Source organism: Vidua chalybeata, chromosome 27 (genome assembly GCF_026979565.1).
Source record: "Vidua chalybeata isolate OUT-0048 chromosome 27, bVidCha1 merged haplotype, whole genome shotgun sequence".
NCBI classification, from domain to species: domain Eukaryota; kingdom Metazoa; phylum Chordata; class Aves; order Passeriformes; family Viduidae; genus Vidua; species Vidua chalybeata.
The window spans coordinates 3,013,883-3,041,214 of NC_071556.1; the positions used below are offsets into that span (position 1 = coordinate 3,013,883).

Genomic DNA, 27,332 nt, shown 5'->3' on the forward strand with positions numbered 1-27,332 from the left:
GCGCTGCCCCGCCGCCGGCCGGTGCCGCGTCCGCCCGCAGCGTCGGGGGCGGTAGCAGCGCCCGGCGTCGCTCCCCGGGGATCGGGCTGCCCCGGGGACGGGGGATGCTCCGGACCGCGCAGCGCGAGTGGCACCGCGCTGGGGGCTGCGAGCGCGGCGGGGGCCGGGCCGGGGGGAAGCGCCCGGTGAGCTCCGGGCCGGGGGGAGGCGCCCGGTGAGCTCCGGGCCGGAGGAGGCGCCCGGTGAGCTCCGGGCCGGGGGGAAGCGCCCGGTGAGCTCCGGGCCGGGGGGAAGCGCCCGGTGAGCTCCGGGCCGGGGGCGCCGCGCGGGCGGGCGCCTCCCGAGCGGCTCCGTTCGGGACAGCAGCGGCGGCTCCAGGGCCGGCGCCTTCCCCGGGCTCCCCCCGGTCTCCGGCATCGCAGGAGCTCCGGTGCCGCGCTCGCGCTGTCCCGAGCCCCGCGGGAGCGCGCCTCCTTAAGCGGGCGCGGGCGGCCGGGGCGTGCGGGGCCGGGCGGCCGCTCCCCCCCCCCCCACCGGGGCCGCCCCCGCCCCGCCCCGGCCCCGCCGGGGGCGAGCGGAGACCCCGGGAGCGGCGCCCGCGCCCCGGCGGAGCCGCTCGGCGAGACCCCGGCTCCCCGCCCAGCCGAGGCACCCCCGTGGCCCGGGAGGGGCGGGCAGCAGCGCCCGGGGGCAGCGGGGGGGGCCGGGCCGGGCGCTCAGGATGTTCCCGCAGGGACGGCACCCGGTAAGTGCCGCGGGGGCGGCGGGGCCGGGCCGGGCCGGGCCGCGGGACCGAGCCGCAGCCTCCAGCCGGGCTGTCTCTCCGCTGCAGCCCGGGCAGCCCTTCAAGTTCTCGGTGCTGGAAATCTGCGACCGCATCAAGGAGGAATTTCAGTTCCTGCAGGCGCAGTACCACAGGTGGGGCGGGGGGCGATGGGGACGGGGTCGGGATGGAGGGAGCGCCTGGGGCTGAGCTGTGGTGGGACGAGGGAGGCTGGAGCGCTCCAGCAGGGGGGAAAGTGGGGAATGAGGCGGTGGAGAAAAGGAGCCTGGGGGAGGGAGGGGAGGGGAGAGGGGTTTGGGCTGAGGGGCAGCGTGAAACCGACAGTCGGGGCGCCAGGTCCTGAGCGGGGGTCCCAAGGGGGGGAGCAGCCGCGTTTCCTCTGGCTGAGCGGGGTGTAGGGGCAGGGAGGGCACAGAGCCCGGGGTGGGTGCTACAGGTGTGTGCACAGCACAGCCGTGGCGTGCAGGTGCCCCAGGGAGGGTGTGTGACACCCCCGCAGCCCCGGGAGCCCGCGGGGGCACGCAGGAGATGTGCTGAGCTTGCCCCAGGGACGGGGCAGGAGCTGCAGGTGCGTGCATGGAAGCCGTGGCTCCCCTTTGCAGCCTGAAGCTGGAATGTGAGAAGCTGGTGAGCGAGAAGACAGAGATGCAGAGACATTATGTCATGGTGAGCTGGCCCTGCCGTGTCCCCCTGCCCCCCCCCCGAAGGGCTGTCCCCCTGTGCTGCTGCCCTCACACAGATCTGGGTGCTGGGGCTCCTCTCAGCCCTGCTCTGCCCAGTGCTGACCTTGGGGCTGGGGAGATGGGAGGGAGGAAGGAGTTAATCACCATTTCTAGCAACGCTGGCTCTTGGTGCTCAGTGCTGCTTGAGCCCGGGAATCCTGCCATAGGTTTTGTCTCCTTTTTTTTTTTTTTTTTTTTTTTTTCGGTTTTTTATTTTGTTTTGGTTTTTCTTGTTTTTTTTTACCTTTTTCTGTCTGGCCTTATAAGAGAGCTCCCGACTCCTCCCCCTCTCTCTCTCCCGAGGGTGGATATTTAAGAACTGATGCTCCAAGGCTCGTGGTTTGGGTGGAAGGGGAAGGAGCAGGGCAGGAGCCCTCCACAGTTGCCAATGAAGGGTTAACAGGTCCCAAGACAGACTGACCTGGGCACCAGCCAGAGCCTGCCAGGAGCAGGGGAGCTGCTGGGAGGAAGGAAAGAGGATGGGGACAGCAGAGCAGCTCCTTCTCCTTCAGCATCTGACCTTACTGGCCCCTCTGGGGAAAGGGGGAACCCAAGTGACACCATCCAGGAGGCAAAAAGATGTGAATTTGGGCAAAGCCCATCCCGGGGGTGAATATAGCCCTGTCTGTGAGGCTGGGTGTTGATACTGCAGGGCATGTTCCTCTCACCCATCAGCTGGGATCCCTCCCCACATCCTAGGGGCTCGGGGATTTCCAGAGGTGCATTGCTACCCTTGGAGCAGGCTTTGCTGGGGGAAAGCAGGTCCTCTGGTGCCCTTTTCTGCCCAGGTGTGGGGGATTGGGGTCAGCACCCCTGGCAGAGTCACTGGTGGCTGCTGAAGGGTGAAACCTGTAACAGGTCCCAGATGGGGTGGGATGAGCCAGGACGGGATCTGGGGGGGGCAGCAGGACTGGCTTCCCCTGGCTTAAACAAATTGCAGGTGTTAACAGCCTGTGAGTGCTCGCTGCCCTGTCCCAGGCTCCTGGCACACTGTGCCAGCCATTCCTCGTGGGCTGGAGCCAGCCAAACCCCAGGCTGCTCCTGGGCCAGTGGCTCTGGACAGCTCCTAACCAGGCTGTCTTGTGGTTTCCCTCTCAGTACTACGAGATGTCCTACGGCCTGAACATTGAAATGCACAAGCAGGTAAGTGCAGAGAGGGCTGGGACAGCAGCAGGGGAGGGTGGGGAAGAGGCCAGGGTTGGAGACTTCGTTGGAAAATGATCTCCCTTGTGCCCTGTGGCACGGGAGATGTGACACAGCTCTGTGCGAGGGACTGGCTTGCAAAGGGATCCAGCAGTTGTCAGGATGTGTTATTGAGTTCCCCATCCCAAAGAGAACCACTCAGAGCCCTGCTGTGAGCCCTGGTGCCTCCCTGCAGTGCTTCCCTGGGGCCCCACTTGAAGGAGGGCTGTGGAGGAAACAGCAGGAGCTAGAGCCCAGAGGCAAATGGATTGTCATTCTTTTCTTTTTTTCTTAATCCCCTTTTCCTTTCCCAAAGCCAGAGGAGTGTTTTCACCCTTCCCTGGTTCCCCTTTTGTTCCAGCGTTAATTTGCTTTCCCTCTTCAGATTTATCAATCTAGTCATCGTGGGCTCTCTGCCAGGGAAATTAGTTTGGACCAATGCCTGACAAAGTGGCAAGTCAACTGCCATATCCCTCCAGCTGGCTCAGCCCCTCCGAGTTTGCTCCTTTTGTTAGCAGGGAGCGTGCTGGGGACCACGAGCACATTCCTGCCACCTTTACACGCCCCAAAATCCAGTGGCACTGGGAGCCAGGGGTGGCCCAAGCCCCGTGGGGCCGGGGACTCTGCCCACGAGGTGGTGGCCAAGTGGGTGAGGAGTGGGAGCCTGGGCAGGAGGGGGTCTCTGGCTCTGTGGCAGTGGCTGAGAGAGCAGCTGGGACCTGCAGGTGAGCACAGGGTGCTGGTGGGTGTGGGGCACAGCAGGTAAAATGTTCCCTTTGTTCTCCCTTGGCTCCCAGCCTGGTTTGACCTCTGCAACACCAGCAGGGATTGTCAGAAACCTGAGCTGATAAAACCCTTCAGAGCAACCAGTCCCGGGCTGGATTTACAGCAGGGGGGGAATCCAATTTTCCCCAGGAGATGTGGGTTTTCTCTTGGAGAGGCTGGGCTGGAAGTCGCAGCCCCTTTCCTCGGAAGTGCTGCTTGCCCTGGGTGGGAATGCTGCGGGTTTGTCTGCAGCCACAGAGCCTCTCCTCAGGGGATGCTCCGGGTTTTCTGCATTCCCCTGTGGGCAGAGGCAGGTCTGGGGGTGCTTTGTGCCTCTGAAGGAGCAGGGGGAGTGTCCCACGGCTTGATGGGGATGGGATTGGAGTCCCTTCTCCAGGACAGGGCAGGTACGACCAGCAGAGCCTCGTGGGATTTGCTGATGCGATGCCGAGAGCGCTGAATCTGTGCAGTTCTGCATCCTGCTTGCTCTGCCCTGGCTTTGAGTTGGATGTTTGGGAAGGGAAGGCACAGGGAAGGGCCCACTGCCAGCGCCTGCGGCTCCGCTCCCCTCCGTCCCTGCCCGCAAAGCCAGGATGGGTTTGGGCTGAGCAAAGCCAGCTGGGCTGCGGAAGGACTGACAGCTTGGAGCTTGCCTTGGCCTGGGGCCACGCAGGGATTTAGGCGTGGGTTCCCTCCCATGTGCCTGGCAGCCTAAGGGGGTCCAGCAGCCCTGGGCAGAGCCCTTCCTTGGCAGCAGCTCGGGAAATCCCAGCAGGGATGCAGAGGCAGCAGGAGAATTTCCGCCAAGAGGGCGTGGGTGGGGAGAGTTTAACTCCTCCGCCGAGGCTGAGTGTTTGCAGGATGCTGGAGGGCGACAGGATGGGTGATCTCTGGTGATACCTGCTGATACGTGCTTCCTCTTTCAGGCAGAGATTGTCAAGAGGCTGAGTGCCATTTGTGCCCAGATTATTCCCTTCCTGACGCAGGAGGTAAGGAGGAGGCAGGGGGTGTGCATCAGATCGCTCTGGCTTCTTGGGAAGGGGCGAATCAAAGTCCAGCCTGAACACTTTGGGGAGATTTTGGGGAAGAAAACCTCCGTGCCTGGGCTGGAGGGGTGGGAGAAGGGGCTGTGCAGGGGTGGGTGGGGCAGTGTGGAGCCAAGTGCTCCCTCCAGGCAGGAGCAGGGTGTGAGCAGCCTGTGCTCTTCCTCCCCAGCACCAGCAGCAGGTCCTGCAGGCAGTGGAACGGGCCAAGCAGGTGACCATGGGCGAGCTCAACAGCATCGTCGGGGTGAGTCGCACTGCCTGGCTGTGGGCAAAGACTCTCTCCTGCCTGGGGGTTCAGGCAGTGATGGGGGAGGCCAGGGTTTTTTACTATGTTGATACACCCATTTTTTACCATTGAAGGGTTTTTACTAGTTTGATACACCCATTTTTTACAATTTAAGGGTTTTTACTAGTTTGATACACCCATTTTTTACCATTGAAGGGTTTTTACTAGTTTGATACACCCATTTTTTACCATTTAGGGGGTTTTACTAGTTTGATACACCCATTGTGGTGAAGGGGTTTGCCACGGTGTCCTGAAGGTGTTGGGTGCCCTGTGGGACACCCCCTGGGCAGAGCAGGGCACAGCCTTGGCTTGGGCTCGTGCCTGCAGCAGGGAGGGACTCGCAGGTGGATGGGGCAGTGGGTGGAAGGGGCACAGGAGGAAAACAAACTCCAGAGAGAGAATAAAAGAGGCTGTGCTGAGCCTGCTGAACCCTCAGAGCCCACAGAGCCCCGGGGGGAAGGGGCGGGGGTGTGACCCAGCCTGTGCAGCCCCCGCAGCTCCGCTGCCCCCTCCCCATCCCCGTCCCTGTCTCATCCCACCGCGCTTCGCATCCCGCGGGGAGGGGAGGGGAGGGGAGGGAGGGGAGGGCCCGGCCATGGCTGCGGCTGCCTCCTCCACATCCAGGACCATTTGCTCTTTCTCTTTCAGCAGCAGCAGCTTCAGCACCTCTCCCAGCACGCATCCCCCCTCCCGCTGGCACCCCACCCCTCCAGCATGCAGCCCCCTAGCCTGAGCGGGGCCAGCGGCACCTCGGGGCTCCTGGCCCTCTCGGGGGCACTGATGGCACAGGTTCAGCTGGCCACCAAGGAGGACAGAGTGGCCCAAGATGGGGAGAACAGAGGTAAGGGGAAGAAGCACAGCTGGGTTAACCCTTTAAAGGCTGGGCAGCGTGTGCAGGGTTCCTGCTGCCTGCTCTGCCTCTTTGCTGAGGCTCCTGGCTGCTGCATCCCCCGGGATGGCAAATCCAGCTCATGGAATGCCTGCAGCCCCAGGAGGCTGGCTCTGCTTGTGACCCGGGAACTGCTGCTCTGCAGTGATGCTGTGTGTGCAGCCCTGGCCCTGGGCAAGTGTTTGTGCACACACAGAGCTCTCCCTGCTCCCCTGGGTGTTTCCAGTGCATGAGGGTCCCCCCCTCCATGAGGCAGCTGGGAGGTCCTCACCACAAAGAAATCCTCTCTTTTTACACCAAGTAAAGATCTGATACTTGAAGATGAGACTTTTAAGGAAAATCCTGTTGCAAGCCCTTGGTAGAAACTGTGACAGCCACAAGCCTGGGGCAAGGAATTTAGGAAGCAGAGCCTCATTGCGTGTGTTGTGCCGTGTAAATTACACTAATTCCTAGTCCAGATGGGTGCCTCCTCCTGTCAGGATCAGTGAGTGCCTTACAAACATCATCAATATTTAATCATCGTTAAATCAGTGCTCTGAATGCTGCTGGCAGGCCTGGGCCAAATTGGTAACTCTGCCCAGCTCTGCTCGTGGCCTGTTGCTGCTCAAGGGCTGCACAAAGGAGCTGCTCTGAGCTCAAGTCACCTTTTCAGAGCACAGGCATGGAGTGGTTGTGCTGAGAGGAGGCTGGGACAAGGAGAGAGGCTCTGGGCAGCTCTGTGGGCTAGGAACAGGCAGCCAGATTTAGCAGGAGTGATGTTTCCCTGCAGACTCCCCTGGGGAAGGTGCTGACTGAAATGCACTTGGGTCAGGACCCAAGAGCAGCAGCAAAGCCAGGCACTGGGTGGGGTTTGCTGCAGGTTCTCATGGTCTGGTTTGGCCTGTAGCATTTCAAGGTGGTGAAAAGAGCAGCAGGAAGCTGTCGGTGGCAGCTCTGCCCCCCTGCACACAGCTGTCTGCAGCTCAAATCCTGCCCGTGTTTCTTTAAGGATGGCTTCCACAAAGGAGGAAAACAAAGTCCAGAGAGAGAGAGAATAAAAGCAGGCTGTGCTGTGCTGAGCCTGCTTAACCCTCAGAGCCCAGGCAGCCTGTGCCTCCAGCCAGAACTTCTCTCAGCCTGGGTGTCTGGCCGTGATGAGGGCCATTCCTTATTAAAAAAAAAAAAAAAAAAAAAAAAAAGGGGTTGAAATGCTCCATCTGTCTGGGGTTAATCCTCAGTGCTCTGCCATAGTTAGCCAGAGCTGGTGTGAGCCAAGCTGAGCCAGGGGTGCACAGGGCTGATGGCAGGCATTGGTCCCACTCCAGACCACGGCCCTGGAGCAGTGCCTACAAGAATCCCTCAGCTTCCCATCCCTGCCTGCCTCTTTTTGCCAGCAGGGACCTGGACTCGTTCTCTCTAAAAGCTGGTGGATCTTTAGGAGCAAAAATCAGCCAGGGAAGGTTGCTGAAGCCCAGCCCACAACCCTGTGCTTGGATTTGCAGTAAATGCCTGGCATTCCTTCCCTGGGCTCAGGGAAGTGGACCTGCTTTGCTGTGCATGTACAAAAGCCTCAGAGTTTCCAAGCAGGGCTTTAAGGCACGGCTTCCTAAGGAAATAGGATGGGTGTGATTCAGGGGATCTCAGCTGGCTGGCCAGCTCTCCCCTCCTGGTGCCTTTGGACTTGTTGTCATGTCTAGGGAAGGGATTCCAGAGCTGGGATAAGTTCTTGGAAGGAGGTGGGTGGATAGAGATTCCCCTGCTTCTCTGAGGAGCACCAAAGTGCTGACAGCAGAGAATCCACACTTCAGGTGGGCAAAGTGGGAAAGCAGGGGTGATTTTTTTTATTTGTTTGTTTTCTAAACCTTGTCCTGCTGTTTCCTGCTGTGCCCCTCTCTCCTTCCTGCCTGGGTTTGTGGGGCACAGGCTTGGCACTAACAACCTCTCCCTGTCCTCCCCTCTGCTCTGACACGGACCTGGGATGCTCTCCCTGCTGCTGCCTGGCTCCAGAGCACACCCCAAGCCGGGTAAGTTGTGACAGGCAAGTGGCCTCAGCTGGCCCTGATGGCATCTCCAGTGTGCTCCAAGCTGGCCACTGGCTCCTGGGAAGGGATGGGGCTGCTGGGTGAGCTTTGCTGGCCTGGGTGGGCTGTGTCTGCATCAGGGTTTTGTAACTGAAGGTTCTGGGCCACCTCAATTCAGTCTTTGCTGATGCAAGGAGCTAAAGATCAAGGGCTGCTCCCAAAATAACCAGCTCTGTCCTTTTCAAGGAGCTTCCAGTTTAGGAATCATTCTGAACAGGTCTCTGAGCTCTCAGCCCCTCTGCAGTCCTTGGCTGCCCCCTCCCTTTTAGGATCCCCCCCAGTCCCAGAGCTGTGACTCCCTTCCCAGGCTCCACAGTAGCTCTGCAGAATCCAGGGTACAGGCAGGGGAAGGAAGGGTTAATGATCTCCACTGGGGAATTGTAGGCATTGATCTGTAGGAGAGGAGGTGTCTGCGATGCCCTGACTGCCCAGGCACCTCCTCCAGAGAGGGCTGGGGGACAGGGATGGCCCTTTCTGCCCCTGGCTCAGTGTCAGAGCTGCTGATGTGCCCGTGCTGGGAGCAATCAGCTGCAGGGAGCCCTGGCACGGGGCATCTCTGTCACCTTCTGGCTGCATTGTCACCAGTGTGGGGATGCCAGGGGATGTGTGACACCCCTGCAGCTGCCAGCAGCATCTGGGGGAGGGCTGTTCTGCCTGCTTGGCTCCATTCTGCTTCCCAAGCCTCGTGGCAGGGTTGAGGTGAAGTAAACACGGCTCCAGTGGGGATTTCTGCTCCACCCTGGCTCCTTGTCTCTGCAGGGGTGGGTCTCCCTTGCTTGGCTCTGGGTTTTGGGATTTTGGGGTCCTTCCCAGCAGCCAGGAAGATGCTTTGGCACGATGGAGGTGGTCATGGAGCAGGGCCTGGCCCCGCTGAGGGGTGGCTGCCTGCCCTCACAGTGGCTCTCACACCTTCCTCTCCCTCTGCCTCAGAGCGTTTCTTCTTCCCCTGCCGAGAGCCTGCAGGACGAGGAGCGCACGGGGCTGAAGAGGAAGCGGGAGGAGAAGGAGCTGCCTGGGCATTCTGTGAGTGCCCCAAGGGCTGGGGCTGGCAGGGCTGGGCTGGGGAGGTGGTTGGGGAGCTCTGTGCCCACCCTGCTGCACAGGGCTGGTGTCCTGTGAGCAAGAACAAACCAAATGAGGAGCTCCAGGGAGGCCCCTCAGCCCGAGGGCTGGGTCGCTGCCTGCAGGACATGGTTGGTGTCAGCCCAGGGAGTGAGGTACAGGAGAAAATGGGTCCAGGGAGTGAGGTACAGGAGAAAATGGGTCCCTCTGGGGTCCTGGGGCAGAAGACAGAGCCTGGTCCAGCATCTCCCTGTCCTGACTGAGCCCTTCTGGATTTCTCCCTCCTCGCAGGACAGCGATGGGGACAAGAGTGACTACAACCTGGTGGTGGATGAGGTAAGCCCTTGGAGCCTGGCAAGGCATCCTGCTCAAGCTGCAGTTGTTGGGTTTAGGACTCTGGTTCCCCAGCTTTGTCCAGCTCGTTGCTGCTGGGCAGCAGTGGCCAGGCAGGACACGTGCCAGCCCTGCTCCAGTGTGTTGTGCCAGCCAAGACTGATTCCACTCCCACTGCTCTGGGAAGGCTGTGCCAGCCAGGGCTCAGCTTTGCCAGCCACAGGCTTGGCTCTGCTTCTCAATCCCCTTTCAGCCCCTCTGCTGCAGCATCCCATATGGGGAGGCTGATAAGCTGGGATGAGAGCTCCGTGGAGCTGGGCTTGCTGCCGGCAGCTCCTGTGGGTGGAGGTGGCAGGAGCCTCGTGGCACACCCTGGCCCTGCCAGCCCCAGGCCTGGAGCCCACGTCCTGCCCTGCCTGGCCCTCGAGCAGCCTCAACTTTAACTCACCTCAGTGCTAGGCATTCACTGAATTCCAGTCTTCTGCAATGGGAGTGCCACATGCTTCTGGTACAGCCTTTCCTGACTGAGGCACACCAGACAGAACCTGACCCCAGCCACTGCTGTTCTTGGTAGAGAAGATGTTTGTGGGGACATGCTTGTTCCTTTCCTAGAAGACAGAGGGGAGAGAAAGATATGAGGTCTTTTTTTACTCGTGTCACTTCCTAAGAGAATACAAGCCCTGAAAGGAAGATCGGGAGGAATTTCTGCAGAAAATGCCACTTATGAAAGCTACTCATTGTGCTGATAAAAAGTCACAGACCTGGTTGAACGGGAGTGCGAGAGCTGAGGGGTGGCCTTGCCTCTGAAATGGCAGCCCTGTCTCAGCTCTTCATGTGTGCTGATCCCCATCCCTCCTTGTGAAGGCATCTGTGGCCACCAGTGTCCTCTGAACCTGCTGTCACCTCTCACTTTGTTCAAAGAGAAAAACCGAGGCCATTCCTCATCCAGGGGAGCAGAGGGGATGCTCCTCATTCAGGCAGAGAGGACTGGCGGTGGTGGCTCCCCAGCCTCTCTGCCATCCTGCCCTCCTACACAGAGGGGTTCCTGCTTCCCACAGAGCTGTTCTCCCCCCAGGACCCGCCCTCGGAGCCCGGCAGCCCCGGCCGCTCGCCCAGCCGCCGCCCGGCTCCGTCCTGCCGGGAGCTGCCCGGGAGCCCCGCGTCCAGCGGCAGCGCCGCGCCCGGCCAGCCCGAGCAGCAGAGCCCGGTGAGGAGCCCCTGCGCTGCGGGTGCCATGCGGGGCCAGCAGCACGGCCGTGAATTTCTCTGTGTGGCCAGTCTGAAATGGCCACATACGGCCAGACAGAAACGCCGGGGGGTTGTGCCCACTGGCACCCCCCACCCTGGGGCAGAGGTCTGTGCCCTCGGGGTAGGGTAAGGGCAGAGCACAGGCTCTGCAGTGTTCTCCACCCGCCTGCCTGCAGGATTCCCCAGAGCTGCTCATAGCAATTGATTTTTCCTTCTTCTTTTTTTTTTTTTTTTTTTCTTCTGTGTTTTTTTTGTTTTTTTTTTTTTCCTTCTTCCTTGCCAAGCACCAGTCCAGTGCTCAGATTGAAACATCAGCATGTGGGAAGGGGGAGGGATGTTTCTGCCACTCCTTGGCCTCCCAGCCACCACAGGGACCAAGTGATATGTCCCCCCATCTGGGGTCAGGAGCCAGCTGGGGGCTGTGGGCAGCAGCGAGCAGCAGCTCCCCGGCACAATCGGATTAGAGCAGACAAAGCGCCCTGAGCAATCTGCCAGCACAGCACGTAGCTTTTCTCTGTTATTAATTTTTTTTTTTTTTTTTCTTTGCTGGTGTCGACAAAATCCCCAGACAGAAAAAAAGCAGAAGAAATAGGAGAGGCAGGGAAAAAAAAAAAAAAGCAGGGAATGAAATAGCTGTGGGGATTGGAGAGGCCAGTTCATGCCAGGCATCCTCCTGGACCCAGGCTGGGGATGGGGGTGCCCCTGCCATGCAGGAGGAGTTCTGCTTGAGGGAGCAGCAGATGTGTCCGTGGGGTCTCGTGCTGGTGGGCACTGCAGGGTTGGGGCAGTTTGGGGTGACCCAAAGCTTGCATGGGGCATTTGCAGCTGTGGGGAGAGCGGGGACATGCGAGGGGCAAAGGAGAGGAGAGGGGATCAGGGCTGGGATGGCCAGTCCTTGCCCAGCTCCATCCAGGAGCTCCTTCCACCCTGCAAGGTGTGGAGGCTGCTGGCCCGGGCTCTGGTCCCACAGCTGAAGCTGCTCTTCTTTCCTCTGCTGCACAGACCGACTCAGTGGCCAGCGCTCCCACCTCCAAGCCCTCCTCTTCCTCACCACCCCGTGACTCCCTCACGCCTGGCCCCGGGCCCAGCTCGGCCGTCCCGCTCCGGCCACCCCCGGCCAAGGCCCCCAGCACCGACACCGTCAGTGAGTGTCCAGGGACAGCCCTGGGGGCTGCTCTGCTCTGACAGCGCCGTGGGGCAGGGAGGGAGGGAGGCAGGACCCTGTCTGCCACCAGCAGAGCTGGCAGGGCCGTTTGGCTCCACAAGATCAGAGCTATGAACCGTGGCCAACAGGAGCCCCTCTGCCATTGCCACGCGCCTGCTGGGCTAGGACCTGCTGAGTGGCTGGGGCAGAGCGGGCGTTTAATCTGTTTTTCTCTGACGAATTGTCATTTGGGAGGGGCTGCACGAAGCTCGGTGCTTCAGGGCTTGGCTGTGGGGGCCGGAGGGGGTGGCTGTGCAGTCACCAGGTGCCCCTCTCCCCCGGGTGACGCCAGGGCCAAGACGCGGCTCTCTCCTCGTGCAGCTCTCCGCAGCCCCCTGAGCTCCTCCAGCCCCTACTCGTCCTCCCTGGGGATGGTGCCCCACGCCGCCCTCAGCGGGGAGCTCCCGGCCCCCGGCCTCTACGTGGGCATCCAGCTCTCAGTGCCCCAGGCCAGCGGCGCGCTGCTCTACGGCCGCTCCCCCGTGGTAAGTCACCGAGTGCCGGCTCTGCTGCCTGTCCCTGAGCAGCCTCTGGGGCTGGAGCCGGGGGTGCAGCCATAGGAAGGGCTCCTTTCCAGGCTGGGATGGGGGGCAGGTGGCTTTAGTGTGCTCAGAGAAGCCTCTGCTGGTACCACTGGTGTCTGTGGGAAGCCGTTTTGGCCTTTGTCACTGCATGGGAGGGCACAGCGAGCAGGGAGATTGCATAGAGCCAGGCCAGCCTGGTCCCAGGGTGTGCAGGGAAAGGCCTGAGCCCAGCTTTGGTGTCCTCTGCTCTGCTCCTCATGTGCCCTTTGCTTTGTGCAGGTGGCGTTTGAGTCACACCCTCACCTGAGGGCTTCCACCCTCTCCTCTTCGCTCTCCACCATCCCTGGAGGGAAGCCGTAAGTGGCTGCACACGCTGGGGCTGCAGGGAGGGCGAGGGCAAGGGGCTGGGGTGGGTGCTGGGAGCATCTCCCTCCCAAGGGCTCACCCAGGGAGGGCTGGGCTGAGGGGGAGCTGCTCTCCAATCCTGAGTCCAGCGCTGCCCTTTCATTGCTGGCAGGAGCTGGCTAATTAAACCCCTCATTAGCCAGGGCACAACGGGCACCTTCCACCTTGGCTTGGGCAACTTCCACATTGGCTTGGGCACCTTCCACATTGGCTTGGGCAACTTCCACATTGGCTTGAGTGTGGCTAGCGGAGAGGTCACCTCCTGCCCTTGGGCATCACACAGGGGTTGTTCAGGGCTCTCCTCTGCTCCCTTCTCGTGCCTTCTCCTTCCATGTCCTCTGACTCCAAACCACGCTGCCTGGTTGGACCCGTGTGGCACCGGCTGCTGTCCACGCAGGATTCTGCTCTGCTTCTCACTGCTCTGCTCCCTTTCCAGTGCCTACTCCTTCCACGTCAGCGCCGACGGGCAGATGCAGCCGGTGCCTTTCCCCCCCGACGCCCTCATCGGCTCCGGCATCCCCCGGCACGCGCGGCAGCTGCACACCCTGACCCACGGCGAGGTGGTCTGTGCTGTCACCATCAGCAACTCCACGCGGCACGTCTACACCGGGGGCAAGGGCTGTGTCAAGGTCTGGGACGTGGGGCAGCCAGGCACCAAGACAGCCGTGGCTCAGCTGGACTGCCTGGTGAGGAGGAGGAGGAGGAGGAAGAGGAGCAGAAATGCCTTTGGGCTGGGGCTGGGAAGGGCAATGTGCCCCTGCTCCAGTGGAGGGGACACCTCTGCAGTGGGAGAAGGAGAAGTGTCTCCTGCCAGCCCCTGTGTGCTCATCATGTCCTCCTTGCCTTGCCCCACTGCCTGTCACAGAACCGTGACAACTACATCCGTTCCTGCAAGCTGCTCCCCGACGGCCGCAGCCTGATCGTGGGGGGGGAGGCCAGCACCCTGTCCATCTGGGACCTGGCAGCCCCCACGCCCCGCATCAAGGCTGAGCTCACCTCCTCTGCCCCTGCCTGCTACGCCCTGGCCATCAGCCCCGACGCCAAAGTCTGCTTCTCCTGCTGCAGCGATGGCAACATCGTGGTGTGGGACCTGCAGAACCAGACGATGGTGAGGTGAGGCTGGGGCAGGGGCTGTAGGGCAGGCACAGGGGAAGATGCTGGCTCACAGGGTGCTGGCTGCCCTGGCAGCTGTGCCCTCGCCCTCTCCATCCCCCTCTTTCCCAGGCAGTTTCAAGGCCACACGGATGGTGCCAGCTGCATTGACATCTCTAACTATGGCACCAAGCTGTGGACAGGGGGGCTGGACAACACCGTGCGCTGCTGGGACCTGCGGGAGGGGCGGCAGCTGCAGCAGCACGACTTCAGCTCCCAGGTAGGGCTGGAGCCCTGTGGCAGCACCCCGGGGCCAGCTGGGACCTGCTGGGCCACTGTGTGAGCCTGTCTGTCCCCTCAGATCTTCTCCCTGGGCTACTGCCCCATGGGAGAGTGGCTGGCGGTGGGCATGGAGAGCAGCAACGTGGAGATCCTGCACGTCACCAAACCCGACAAGTACCAGCTGCACCTCCACGAGAGCTGTGTCCTCTCTCTCAAATTCGCCTCCTGCGGTAGGCAAGAGCTGTTTTTTCTGCCTGGGCTGTGGACAGCCTCAGATTTATCCCTCTGCTTTATTCCCCCAAGCTCACCTCCCATGAATGGTGGCCCTGCTATTGACATTTTGTCTCCTGTCCCAGGGAAATGGTTTGTGAGCACGGGGAAGGACAACCTGCTCAACGCCTGGCGGGCGCCCTACGGAGCCAGCATCTTCCAGGTGGGCTGAGGCATTTGTGCAGGGTCATCACGGTGGCTCCAGCCCTGCTCTCACCTCCTGCCCTCTCACTCACAGTCTAAGGAGTCCTCGTCAGTCCTGAGCTGCGACATCTCTGTCAACGACAAATTCATCGTTACGGGCTCTGGTGACAAGAAGGCCACAGTGTATGAGGTGGTTTACTGACTCCTGTCACCATCAGGAAAGGGGACACACCTTGCCCAAAGCCACCATGGCTCACAGAGGCCTCCAGTGCTGGACCTGCCCTCCTGCAGCTCTACTTTTCCTCCTCCTCCACTGCTTTCAGACACCAAATCAAGGCCCCAGCCCCATTCTCCTGCCCCTGTACCTGCAGGAGGCTGGAGGTGAGGGCTGGGTGTAGCCTGGCATCTCCTGAGGCTGGGCAAGGGCTGGGCTGGACATCCTGGGCCCTGTCTGTCCCTCAGGCTGGCTGCACAGGGAGCTGGACAAAGCCTGAGAGTGTGTCTCCTGAGTTACTGCTACTGACTTAATGGCACCCATTTTCTGCTGCAGAAACAGCTGTAAATTATCAGTAAAGAAATGTATTTAACTATGTTTTCAATCCCTTACTAATAAAAAGGAACAAAAGAAGGGCTGGGCCAGTTCTGAGCAGGGATCTTTGCCAGCCAGTGCTGCCAGCTGTGCCAAGGGCTGGGCTCTGAAGGGTGTCCTGTGCGGCTGTTTTTGGCCAGCAGCACAGGGGAGGACGCTCCCAGCGTGGCAGAGGTGTGGCTGCTGGCCTGCCATGGCAGCCCCAGCTCCAGCACTGCTCTGTGGTGCCTGTGGTGAGCTGTGGCTGGGGACAGGAGCCCAGAGCAGCTGCCACACCACAGCCCTTGCCAGCCCCGGGCTCTTGGGAGCAGCCCTGCTTGCCCACGGCAGTGCTGGCGGGCAGCCAGACCGATAAGGCAGGCGCTGAGTGCTCACATCTCATTTCCTTCAAAAACCACTTCCTCCAGCGCCAGCCTCTCCTCCCCCCCACACCCACGGAGCCCGAGGCTGCTCCACTCTGTGCCCACACTGTGCTCCTGGCTCCTGCTCCCCACCACTGCCAGGGCCAGGGATGGGCTCTGCCCACTGAGGAGCCCCCTCAGCACAGGGAAGGAGCAGCCAGTTGTGACCAAAAGGGACAAGGCTCCTGGCATGGTGTCACCCCTTCCCACCTGGCTCCATCCCAGCCCCACAGAGCATCGAGGCTACTGCCCAGGACGAGGCACAGCTGCCTTTTTTTGGTTTGTTTTTATTATTAAATACACCGTGGGAGGCACAGAGGGAAGTGAGGCCGGAGCCCATCCACCCTGGCAGGCCCAGAGCCTTAAACAAATAAAAACCCCACAACAAAAAGTTAAAAACAAAAATAAAAAAAGCACCCGAACAAAACCCCTAACAATGGCAGACCTCCCCCCCCATCTCCAACTCCCACAGTCTAGATTTAGAAAGAAACCCACAAAGAACAAAACAAGGAGAAAGTCCCCAGGAAATCCACCCCAAGCAGCGGCCTCCACCATGCCTGGCCACGGTCCCAGGGCCACCTCCACCCCTCTCTGCTCTCTTCCAGCTGGGATGCCACAGCCACTGGCTGCACGTTCTTTGGGAAGTCAGCAGCAGGGCAGGTAGAGTCCACCTGTCCATCCCCGTGGACACCTGCCTGTCCCGCAGTTGGCAGCTCTGGGGCTCAGTAAATGATCTCGTAAACTGTCGCTTTCTTGTCCCCTGAGCCCGTCACGATGAACTGGTCGTCCGTGGAGATGTCACAGCTGAGGACTGAGGAGGTTTCCTTGGACTGCAGAGAACAGGGGTAAGCACAAGAAGCAGCCCCAGAGCAAGGTCCCAGCCCCCACTCCTCGGGGAGGCTGCAGGGATGAGTTTATGGGGCTGACACCAATTAGAGCTGGGTTGTGCTGGGCAGCTCCTGGCAGCCTCACCCCCGGAACCCCCAGCCCTGCTGGCTGCCCACCTGGAAGATGCTGGCTCCGTAGGGCGTCCGCCAGGCGTTGAGCAGGTTGTCCTTCCCCGTGCTCACGAACCACTTCCCTGTGGAGGGACAAAGCAGCCTCATGTCACCACACCAGACCCAGCAGCAGGATCCCAGCAGCAGATCCTGCCCAGGCTGTGAAACACAGGGAGAGAGGCAGCCACAGCTCTGCCAACCATGAGCCAAGGGAACACAAAGAGGAGTTTGGCTCCACAAGCCAGCACTGCTCCAAGAGGGATGGATACCCCTTCTCTGATGTCAACACCGGGGACAGGGCTGGCTACCAGAACAAATGCTTGCCCACAGTGCAACGAGCCCTGTGACACACGGACAGAAGTAGGGGTGGCATCCATGAGGCTCCAGAGCAAGGGGGGCCAGGAGAGGCGTGCCTACCACAGGAGGCGAATTTGAGAGAGAGGACACAGCTCTCGTGGAGGTGCAGCTGGTACTTGTCGGGTTTGGTGACGTGCAGGATCTCCACGTTGCTGCTCTCCATGCCCACCGCCAGCCACTCTCCCATGGGGCAGTAGCCCAGGGAGAAGATCTGAGGGGACAGACAGGCTCACACAGTGGCCCAGCAGGTCCCAGCTGGCCCCAGGGTGCTGCCACAGGGCTCCAGCCCTACCTGGGAGCTGAAGTCGTGCTGCTGCAGCTGCCGCCCCTCCCGCAGGTCCCAGCAGCGCACGGTGTTGTCCAGCCCCCCTGTCCACAGCTTGGTGCCATCGTTGGAGATGTCAATGCAGCTGGCACCATCCGTGTGGCCTTGAAACTGCCTGGGAAAGAGGGGGATGGAGAGGGCGAGGGCACAGCTGTCAGGGCAGCCAGCACCTGCAGCACCCAGCAGTGAGGAGCTGCAAGGACAGGCACTGTCCCGTGGCCAGGGTTAGACACAGGGAGGGGCAGGGACATGATGCAGGGGGCTGAGGGCTCCCTGGCACGAGGAGTCCCCAGCAGTCCTGCCCATGCTCCCCCCTGCCCCAGCCTCACCTGACCAATGTCTGGTTCTGCAGGTCCCACACCACGATGTTGCCATCGCTGCAGCAGGAGAAGCAGACTTTGGCGTCGGGGCTGATGGCCAGGGCGTAGCAGGCAGGGGCAGAGGAGGTGAGCTCAGCCTTGATGCGGGGCGTGGGGGCTGCCAGGTCCCAGATGGACAGGGTGCTGGCCTCCCCCCCCACGATCAGGCTGCGGCCGTCGGGGAGCAGCTTGCAGGAACGGATGTAGTTGTCACGGTTCTGTGACAGGCAACGGGGCAAGGCAAGGAGGACATGATGAGCACACAGGGGCTGGCAGGAGACACTTCTCCCACTGCAGAGGTGAAAGGCCCCTCTGTCCCTTCCACTGGAGCAGGGGCACATTGCCCTTCCCAGCCCCAGCCCAAAGGCATTTCTGCTCCTCCTCCTCTTCCTCATCCTCACCAGGCAGTCCAGCTGAGCCACGGCTGTCTTGGTGCCCGGCTGCCCCACGTCCCAGACCTTGACACAGCCCTTGCCCCCGGTGTAGACGTGCCGCGTGGAGTTGCTGATGGTGACAGCACAGACCACCTCGCCGTGGGTCAGGGTGTGCAGCTGCCGCGCGTGCCGGGGGATGCCGGAGCCGATGAGGGCGTCGGGGGGGAAAGGCACCGGCTGCATCTGCCCGTCGGCGCTGACGTGGAAGGAGTAGGCACTGGAAAGGGAGCAGAGCAGTGAGAAGCAGAGCAGAATCCTGCGTGGACAGCAGCCGGTGCCACGGGTCCCAGGGGGTCTGGCACAGGCAGCACGGTTTGGAGTCAGAGCCATGAGCAGAGCACACCCAGCGATGCCAGCTGGGCACACAACAAACACAGCCCAGCTTTCCCTCAGGCTGTGCTCCCCATCCCTGCTGCCCCCAGCTTGTCCACACAGCCCAAATTCATCCCCATAAGCCAGCACATCCCCTCTCCCAGCACAGCCCCATCCAGCCCGGCCTCACTTACGGCTTGCCCGAGGTCCCCACTTGCATGCCGGTCACCAGCCCCGGGACCCGCATGTGGGGGTGCGGGTCGTAGCCCACCTGCAGGGGACAGCGGGTGAGAGTGGCTCACACTCCGTGGCCCCACGGCCCCACAGGGACGAGGTCACGCACCAGGGGCGAGCGCCCGTAGCCGCCGGCTCCCACGGCGGCCGCAGCCCCGTTGAGCTGCGGGGACATGAGGTGCAGGCTGGCGTAGGCGCCAGTCCCCGCCACGTCCCCGTTGACCGCAGGGTGGGCCAAGCCAAAGGCGGCCGAGTAGGGGCTCTGCACTCCCAGCGGATTCCTCAGGCCCAGGGCTGGTGGGGGAGAGGCAGGATGAAGGGATGGGGCCCTGGAGACAGAGCTTGGAGACCCACCCAGGCCCCAGCGGGGCCAAGCTCACCCAGGGGATCCACGGGGACCTTGGCAGCAGCAGGACGAAACTGCTGGGCACTGCTGGAGCCTGGGAGGGTGTCACCCTGGGAGGTGGGGGTGCTGGATTTCAGGCTGGGCGTTCCTGCCTTCTCCACCTGCCAGGAACAGAATGGGGAGGTGGCAACTGCACCACGACCCTGCCAGGGCGTGCCTGTTGGCTCCCCCTCAATGACAGCCCAGCCCAGGCAGTGCTGAAGGGTCTGTGGGACCTCCCTGTCCCTCCAGCACTTTGCCCCATGGGTTTGGAGGTGGGGGTACCCATGGCCACTGTCAGCCGAGCCCAGGCAGCAATGGCACAAGCCCAGGCCCCGGGCAAGTCACACATACCGTGGGCGCATCCTTGCTCCGAGACGGGGACGTGCTGCTGGAGGAGGCCATGGAGGTCGGACTGAGGGGCATGGCCTCCTTCCTGCCCAGCGGGACCTTCTCCACCCCGTTCTCCCGGGACGAGTAGGAGTGGACGCTGTGCGGGGAAGAGGGGTCCTGGGGAGGGAGGGAAATCAGCAGGGAGCAGAGCAGGCTGGAGAGCAGGGATGTCCCACGTTATGGGGAGCTGGTGGCTCAAGCAAGGGCCAGGATGCCAGCCTGGATCCTGGGGCATTACTGCTGCTGCTGGCGAGGGTCAGGGAGCACAGCTCCCACTGGCACCTCCCTGCGATGCCCACCCCTGCCTGGAGCAGCCTGTTAGTCCCACCCTCAGGGATGGACAGCACACACTGACCCCACAGCCCTCCCACTGTCCCAGGACACAATGACCCCAGACCCCTCCCAGTGTCCCTGCACACTGACCTCATCCACCACCAAGTTATCTTCACTTTTGTCTGCATCGCTGCCCTGAAACGTGGAGCATGGTTGGAGCCAGAGGGGCTGCAGCCACCCTCACTCCTGCCTGGAGCTGTGCCAGAGGCACAGGCAGCTCCATTCCTCACCCCACAGGAGAGGATGGGGTCATCCCAAGCCCCCCAGCCCTGGGCTCACATAATCTGTAACAAAGTCCTTCTCCTCCACCTTCCTCTTCTTGCTGCTGCTCAGGTACTCAGCAATGGCTCGCGCGCGCTCCCCGTTCGACAGCGCCAGGGAGCTCTGGGGTGAGGGACAGTGTCGGTGGCTGGGGACGCTCTGCCCAGCTCCTGGGACAGGCAGCACCAAGGCAGGGCTGCCTCCAGGAGCATGGAGGGCCCCAGCCCAGCCCTGTGTCCTGAGCACAGCCACTGCCACCACAGAATGGTGCAAGAGAAGAAAAAGGCACTTACGGGGCCGGGGTCTCGGTCTGTCGCTGTGGTAACGCAGAGGAGCAGCAGGAGGAGGAGGAGGAGGGAAAGGGGGACACGCTGTGAGCCCCCCAGGAAAGCCCCCACTTCACCCGCGGGTGCTGGGGTGTTCACAGCAGGGCCAGACCAGCACAACAGCAGCAGGGTGGTCCCAGACCCTCCCCCAGGAGGTGTGCTGGGCAGTGGAGGATCTTCCCACCCAAACCCCCTGCAGCTGCAAGCCCCCTGCCCCTCCAGCCCAGCTGGCAGCCCTGAGGCATGGACAAGTGGCCCCCACCCAGCCCTGGTCCCCACCCCAGGGAAGTGTCCAGGCAAGAAGGGCATGGGGAGCAGAGGGAGCCCCAGGCCCAGCACCACCTGCCCCCAGGTTCACTCAGATCCAGGCACCCCAAGCTCTGGCTCCCCCCACACTCACCCCTGGGCTCTGTGTCATGGACTCCTCGGTCATCCTTGGCGAGGAGCTGGGCCTGGGCCCCCAGTGCCCCCGAGAGTGCCAGCAGCCCCGAGGCACTGCTGATGCCAGCGAGGCCAGCGGGCTGCATTCCAGAGGGGTGGGGGGTCAGCGGGATGGGGGGAGCGTGGTGCGAGAGGTGCTGGGTCTGCAGCTGGTGCTGGAGAGGAGAGGAGAGAGCAGAGTCAAAGGGCTGTGCCAGGACAGCTGCTGGGCAAGTGAGGGGCAAGAGGCAGCCCTGGGTCAGTCAGCAACGGGGCCTGGGTGTGGGAGAGCAGGGCATGCACTCAGGGTGTCCCCAGTAATGTTCTGGGGGCCACCACATCCCTCCCACCGACCCCTCCTACCCTGGGCTTGATGGGGGACCTGCTGCAGCCTTGAGAGAATAGTTGAGTGGGGATGGTGGTGACCCCCTTCCACGCAGGCCACAGGGTGTCAGGACACAGTGACACACGCCAGCCACCACCCCCACCCCCAGCTGCATTTCCTGAACCCCGAGTCCTGCTGGCAGCCCCCAAACCAGCCTGGTTTGCCTCTCTCCTCCCCTCTATTCAGCTGCACGAGGGGCAGGGGCTGCAGCCAGGGGTTGGAGGGGGCTCAGCCCAGGGATGGCAGGAGCCTGGGAGGTGCCAGCATGCCAGAGCCCCTCAGCCCTGGCCCTGGAGTGGCGGGAAGTGGCGGGCAGAGGGTTGACGTACCCCGATGGCCGCGTTCAGGTCGGTCATAGTCACCTGCTTCGCTCGCTCCACAGCCTGGACCACCTGCTGCTGGTGCTGTGGGGAGAGAAGAGAGGGGCTGGGGCAGGCTGGGGCAGGCTCGTTTCTTTCCATGGGCCCCAAAGGAGCTCTGCACACCTGGCTGGGCCCAAGGGCTCACCCACCTCCTGAGACAGGAACGGGATGAGCTGGGCACAGATCACGTTGAGCCGCTTGGCGATCTCCGTCTGGCAAGGGGAAGAGAGACAGAGCCCGTCAGGGCAAGGGGCAGAGCAGACCCCAGGCTGAGGGGCCCCGATGCTGCCAGGAGAGCCCCCTCTCCATGCGTGCTTGGCCCGGGCAGTCTCAGGGCGCTGACACCCAGCCCAAGGGCTGCTGCTCAGCACTACGGAACAAAAACACCCTGGGGCAACAATTCCTGTTCGTAACAACACCTCTTTCAAAACCCAGCATACTCCATCCCCACCCTGAGAGCTCTGGGAGGCTTCCAGCTCCTCCCTGCCAGGGACATGAAGTCCTCCAGGTCCATGCCACCGAGGCCACCCCCACGCAAGCCCCCAGCCCAGCAGCCGTGGCCCCTGCAGGCTCCCCCCTGGCCTCCACGCAGCCCCCTGCCGGCACCACGCCCACCGCTTGCCGCCCTCCCAGCCCAGAGGAAGCCCTGGAGAGGTGCTCTCCTTCCAGCTGCTGTTTTTCTGCAACACTTGAGTGCCACTGGCAATCAAGAGCGTAGAGTGCAGGGAGGGAGAGCAGCGTCGTGCTGTGCCGTGCCACGTTCCTGTGGCACCCCCCTGCCATCTTCCAGTGCCCCATGTTCCTATGGCATCCCTGCCATCTTCCAGTGTCCCATGTTCCTATGGCACCCCTGCCAGCTTCCAGTGCCCCATGTTCCTATGTCACCCCTGCCATCTTCCAGTGCCCCATGTTCCTATGGCACCCCTGCCAGCTCCCAGAGCCCCATGCTTCTATGTCACCTCCTGCCATCTTCCAGTGCCCCATGTTCCCGTGGCACCCCCCTGCCAGCTTCCAGTGCCCACCCTGCACAGCTCGGGCAAGAGGAGAGCACAGACCTCACAGACACAACCCAAAGGTGCCCCAAAGCCTGCAGGGACAGGCTCCTGTCCCTGCCGATGGCTGAGAGAGCAGATACTGCTCGAGGCAACAGCAGAGATGCCCACGAGGAGCTGGGGACTTGTCCCCAGCACCAGAGAGGGGACAGAGATCAGCAGCTGTCCCTAAACCCAGCTGGGGGAGGGATCCCTCTGCTCTTGGATGGGCAGGGGATGTCCCAGGCACGGGTAAGATGCTGTCCCAAACCCCGAGGAGCTCCCTGTCCACCCTGGTGGGGAGGATGAAAACACTATGGAGCCAGCACAGGGCTGAGAGGAGGGGGTTGAACCCAGACCCCCTTATCAGCCCCCAGCTGAAGGGCCCCAGGAACAGAAGTGACCCCTGGATTTCCCTGCCAGGACCTTGGGCACATCTCCCACGCCCAGCTGGTGCAGGTGCTGAAGTGCCAGGGTGAGGGGGCACGGCTGGTGTGGGGACACAGGCCCAGGGGACACTCTATGCTGCCCTCCAGAGCAGCTGCCGACCTGCTCTTGCCAGCCCCAAAGCACAGAAACAATCTGGCACCTGCCCTCACTTCCCCTTCTGAGGGAGGAAAAAAGAGAAAGAAAAGAAAGGAAGAGGGGGGAGCAAGGAGATTTGGCAGCCGGCAGTTCTGGGAAGGATTTAGCTGTCTCCCGGGGCCGGCAGTGATGGATTCTCTTCCCTAATGCACTGATGGGCAGCAGCTCCTTGGGGAGAGCTGCCTCCAATTCACTCGCACTCGTTAATGTGCAATTTACTGGCACTTTAACGCTCTCAGCATGAAAAATGATCACGCTGTTTGCAGCCCCCCCAGCCACCAGCACCGTCGCCTCCCCTCTGGCTCGCGGTGAGCAAGTCCAAGGCCAGGCAGATTCGGGGAGGTGCTTTTATAGAAAGCTACAGGGCCCTTTCCATGCCAAAAACAAAGCAACAATAAAAAAATTAACGTCTCCTGCTCGTTCCTGTCTTGATCCTCTCCTCCCAAGCCTGTGGCTGCCTGGAGATCTGCACCACCACAGGCAGCCCCCAGCCCCATTTCCCCCCAAACAAACCCAGAGCAAAACGCCACGCCTTGGTGATGAGCACCTGGGGACACGGGGCACAGCAAGGACAGAGGCCACACCACGGCATGGCACTGCCCAGCCTCAGCCCATGGCCAACGGGGGCTCTGGGGCAGCCAGGAGTGCTCAGGACCTGCGTGTGCCCAGGATTTGGGGGAAGGGGAGGAGAGACAGCGACCCAGTGTCCCCAGGGCAGCGCTAACCCGCGGCTCTGCGCCGCCAGTTCCCGCTCCTCACACAATGGCCGCTGGCTGTCAGAGCAGACTTACGGGCCCTTGTTAAAAGTGCCGACAGCTCACTGGCCGGCGGCCAGCGGCACCTGGGGCTGGCAGCAAACACGAGCCTGAGAGGGCTGGGAGAGAACCAGCAGCCAGAGGAGAGGAGCTCGCAGCCCTCCAGGGAGAGGCTCCGGGCCGGGCGGACCCTTGGCATCGCCCCTCACCAGGGCAGCTTCGCACCTCAGCCTCCGCAGGGATGCCGGCACAAGGAGGGCATCGCAGAGTGGCAGAACACCCTCCCAGCGGGCACAGAGCTGGCAGGAGTGGCTGACAACCTGCCCTGTGCTGGGGACAGGGGCCAGCACCGCCACGGTGCCCACCGGAGCAGGCTCCCGCGCAACAGTTGGCGTCGGCGGGCGCGGGGCGGGCAGGAAGGCGGCGGCAGCGCCTCGCCAGGCTCCTCCGCAGCCTCTTTAAAAATAGATGAGAAGAAACCTTCTGTCTCAGAGCAGCTGGTGACCCGGAGCTCGGCACAGGGGAGGAAGGGAGGGAGTTGAGGAAGGGAGGGAGGGACGGGGAAGCAGCGAGGGAGGATGCGCAGCCCTGAGCCCCCAGAGAGCTCACCCTGCACCCACCCCCCAAACCCTTCTCTCTCCTCAGAATGCTGCTCAGCCCTGGCCCCTGGGCCAGTGGGCAGCACATCAGCCTGCTGTGAGCCTGCAGCCCACCTTGCCGTGAGGAGGAAGCCAGTCTCCTTCCCAACAGTCACCCCGTGACCGCTCACAACCGCTGTGAGCAGCCATGCAAGCACAAGTCCTCCACCACTGCTCTCTGCCTGACACAACAAGAGCATCACAGTCCAAGCAGGGCACCCTGAACCCGAAACCAGAGCACAGACGTGTGTGGGGACCTAAGGAGGCAGCCAAGGCCATGGCACAGAGCAACACAAAGCACAGGGAAGGGGACACATCCCCCACAAACACTGGGCTTCCCGGGCTACAGCAGGGAGCAACTTCCCATGTTGTCTGTGGGGGCAGCCCTCAAGAGCCCAGATGGCAAAGGGAGCTGGGACCAAGGAGGTGGACAGAGCTCCCAGCCCACCCAGACTCACCTGCTTGTGCATCTCGATGTTCAGGCCATAGGACATCTCGTAGTACTGTGAGGGAGAGAAGGCAGCATCAGCACGGCTCTGGAGACCAGGGCAACTCCCAAGCAGAAAGTCCTCTGTGGTGCTGGCACACCAGGTGAGCCTGGCCACAAACAGTCGTGGTGCAGCCAGACCATGGGGACACCACGGTCCCCAGGTCCTCTCCCAGGAGCAGAGGTGTCTCTGGCACATGGCTGCAGCCCACAGGATGGACACAGCCCTCCCAGGACTCCTGCAGGAATGGGGCAACCCACACAGGAGCACATTTGCCACCACAAGCTGAGGCAGAAAGTCCTGCTCGAACACCACGGCCCTTTTTGGGGGGAAACCAGACAGTAACAGCCACAGGAACCAGATCTCAGGGCCTGGCCACACAACCCAAAAGCAAGGGGAAGGCAAAGCATCCCTGCATGCCCTTTGATGGTTCAGAGGAGATCCCACACCACCCTTCTCCTTTCAGGTGGAGCTCACTAACCATGACATAATGACGCTGGATTTCTGTTTTTTCTGTTGCCAGCTTTTCACATTCTAACTTCAAGCTGTGAAAATAAAGAGGAGAGAGAGGGAGAAGGAGCAACCCCCCTTGGTCCTCACAAGTGACAGGATGTCCCTGGCTGGACAGAGCACGAGCCCTCCCAATGTACCACACACTTCAGCCTCAACACAGCTTCAGTCCCATCTCCCAGCACAAGCCAAGAAAACCACCTGAAAGAGGGCAGGAAGGGGCTGATAAAGAGGAGGTGGACACCAAAGGGATCTGGGCATCAGGGAGCAATTTACACGGACTCTTAACCCCCTCCCCAGCATCTGCTTCCCAAATGGAGTGAGCTGCAAAGCTTAGCTGCATTTCAAACCTCACTCTGCCCTGCAGTGTGAGGAAGGGGAGGTGATCCTGGACAGCAGCCTCACGGATCAGAGGTACTCCAGGTCTAAGTGATGGCTCTGGCTCAGCCCAGGAGCTGGGTGCTGGAAGCCAGCACCTCCTCCCGGGGCTTTTGGCAGGCAAAGGTTGAGTTTCCCCCTCAAACAGAGTCATTTCAGGCTAAAGGTGATGCTTGGCACAGCCATCCTCTGGAGGGACCAGTCCACCAGCCACACGGGATGGTGCTGCCCAGCGCCAAGAGGAGCCTGTTGCTGGCCAGCACCAGTGAAGTGCCCAGTTCACACGCTGGCATGTGAACTCTGGCAGCTTCTCACCTGTGGTATTGGTTCTGCAGGAACTGGAATTCCTCCTTGATGCGATCCAAGGTCTCTGGGTAAGTCAGCTTGAGGGACTGGGGGGTGCTGGGGATGGCACTGGCAGCAACAGCAGCTCCCGAGGCAGCAGAAGGTGCCTGGAGATGGGCCTAGGCAGAGATGGGACCTCCAGGGTCACTGCTGCTGCCCAACAAGGCTGGCACATCCCCCAGGGTTTTCCTGCACCCAGGGAAGAGGCTACGGGCACATCTGGGAGAGCAGCACTTGCAGGAGGCTGCACAAGGAGTTATTGGAGAGAAAACTGGTCACAACCAGGCACCAAGGGCCTTGTCAGCATCAGTTTGGCCACTGAGCCAGAAAGGATTAATGACCACGGGTGGCACTGGGCACGGCACAGACCTGTGGCCACGCCGCCACACTCCTGAGCTCCCTGCCTGTCCATCACCGTCCCACCATCGCACCCCGGTGAATCCTGCTCCCAGCACCTCACAAAGCCCAGACCCGCTTCGGGAAGAGCCACAGCACCGCTGCCGAGCACCGCGCGCTGCACCAGCAGGCAGCTGTTAGTCAGCACCGGGGGGAGCCGGGGTGGCTCCGCTGCGAGGGGACGGGGGCTCACCGGGGGCCTGTTCTGCGGGAACATCCTTGGCACCGGACAGGCCCGGGACCCTCCGGCCGCGCGGGCCCCGCCGCAGGCGCGGGACAGGGCCTGGAAACTGCTCCCAGCTCCGGATCGGGCCCTGGAGAAGAACCCGGGGGTCACCGCCCGGCGCTGCCCGGGGGCGCGGGGCCCTGCGGGAGCCGCGGCGGAGCCCCGGAGCCCCGGCCCCGCCCGCAGCTCCCCCCGCGCCGCGCGGCCCCCGTTCCCGCGGGGACCGAGGGCCCCGGGGCTCCCTCCGGGCTCCGCGGACCCGCCCAGCCCCGGCCCCCCGCGCCGCGCAGACAATGGCCCCGCCGCCGCCCGCCGCAGGTACGGCCGCGGGGCGGGACCGGCCTCGCCGCCGACCCAGCCCCAAGCGGGGCCGGACCCCCGGCAGGCGGACACCGAGCCGAACCGAGCCGGACCGGACCGCCGTGACGAGACGGGACGGGACGGAACAGGACGGGACTCACCGCGCTGCCGGGTCCCAGACCCGGCCCCGGCCCCAGGCGCGCGCCCCTGCGGCGGGGCGGGCCGGGCCGGGCCGAGCCGAGCCCGGTAGAGCCGAGCCGAGCCGGGGCGAGCCGAGCCGGGCCGGGCCGGGCCGGGCCGAGCCGAGTCCAGCCGAGTGCAGCCGAGCCGGGCCGAGCCCCCGCCCCGCCCCGCCCCGCCCCGCCCGCGCGGCCGCCGCTCTGCGGAGCGCGATCAATGAACGAGCGCGAGCGCCAGCTCCACGTGGGGCCTGGCCCGTGCGGGCAATCGCCCCCGCCGCCAGCCAATGGGAGCGCGCCCAGGGCGGCCGCCCCCACGTGGGGCGCGC

General features: G+C 62.5%; 2 protein-coding genes across 9 annotated transcripts; one reads left to right on the top strand and one right to left on the bottom strand.

Annotated features, from left to right (window-relative positions):
* The first annotated feature begins 591 nt into the window (after window positions 1–591).
* Window positions 592–14,926, top strand: TLE2 (TLE family member 2, transcriptional corepressor). 6 transcript variants are annotated; one of them, XR_008435046.1, is made up of 20 exons: window positions 592–745; window positions 833–918; window positions 1,387–1,450; window positions 2,605–2,649; window positions 4,380–4,442; window positions 4,669–4,743; window positions 5,410–5,626; window positions 7,661–7,677; window positions 8,665–8,757; window positions 9,088–9,132; window positions 10,205–10,336; window positions 11,380–11,521; window positions 11,903–12,066; window positions 12,385–12,461; window positions 12,947–13,196; window positions 13,376–13,623; window positions 13,739–13,882; window positions 13,964–14,114; window positions 14,241–14,317; window positions 14,393–14,479. XR_008435046.1 is itself a non-coding variant. In XM_053966236.1 (20 exons), exons 1-20 carry the CDS (start codon window positions 722–724, stop codon window positions 14,498–14,500), a joined length of 2,226 nt encoding a protein of 741 aa, XP_053822211.1. In that variant the 5' UTR covers window positions 592–721; the 3' UTR covers window positions 14,501–14,926. The 6 variants fall into 6 exon arrangements, 5 of the variants coding, with proteins under 5 accessions (XP_053822211.1, XP_053822212.1, XP_053822213.1 ...); XM_053966236.1 differs by having other exon boundaries at window positions 13,735–13,882; window positions 14,393–14,926; XM_053966237.1 differs by having other exon boundaries at window positions 13,376–13,618; window positions 14,393–14,926.
* Window positions 14,927–15,555: 629 nt separating this feature from the next.
* Window positions 15,556–27,063, bottom strand: LOC128800544 (transducin-like enhancer protein 1). 3 transcript variants are annotated; one of them, XM_053965803.1, is made up of 21 exons: window positions 26,986–27,063; window positions 26,492–26,612; window positions 25,873–26,021; window positions 25,151–25,214; window positions 24,640–24,684; window positions 21,322–21,384; window positions 21,173–21,214; window positions 20,406–20,601; window positions 19,973–19,995; window positions 19,698–19,802; window positions 19,509–19,553; window positions 19,047–19,202; window positions 18,688–18,814; window positions 18,417–18,601; window positions 18,268–18,344; window positions 17,729–17,978; window positions 17,298–17,545; window positions 16,936–17,083; window positions 16,704–16,854; window positions 16,293–16,369; window positions 15,556–16,118 (listed from the first exon to the last, which is right to left on the bottom strand). In XM_053965803.1, exons 2-21 carry the CDS (start codon window positions 26,513–26,515, stop codon window positions 16,011–16,013), a joined length of 2,283 nt encoding a protein of 760 aa, XP_053821778.1. In that variant the 5' UTR covers window positions 26,516–26,612; window positions 26,986–27,063; the 3' UTR covers window positions 15,556–16,010. The 3 variants fall into 3 exon arrangements, 2 of the variants coding, with proteins under 2 accessions (XP_053821778.1, XP_053821776.1); XM_053965801.1 differs by having other exon boundaries at window positions 21,140–21,214; XR_008435007.1 differs by having other exon boundaries at window positions 16,032–16,118; window positions 16,936–17,079; window positions 21,140–21,214.
* Between the last annotated feature and the right edge of the window lie 269 nt (window positions 27,064–27,332).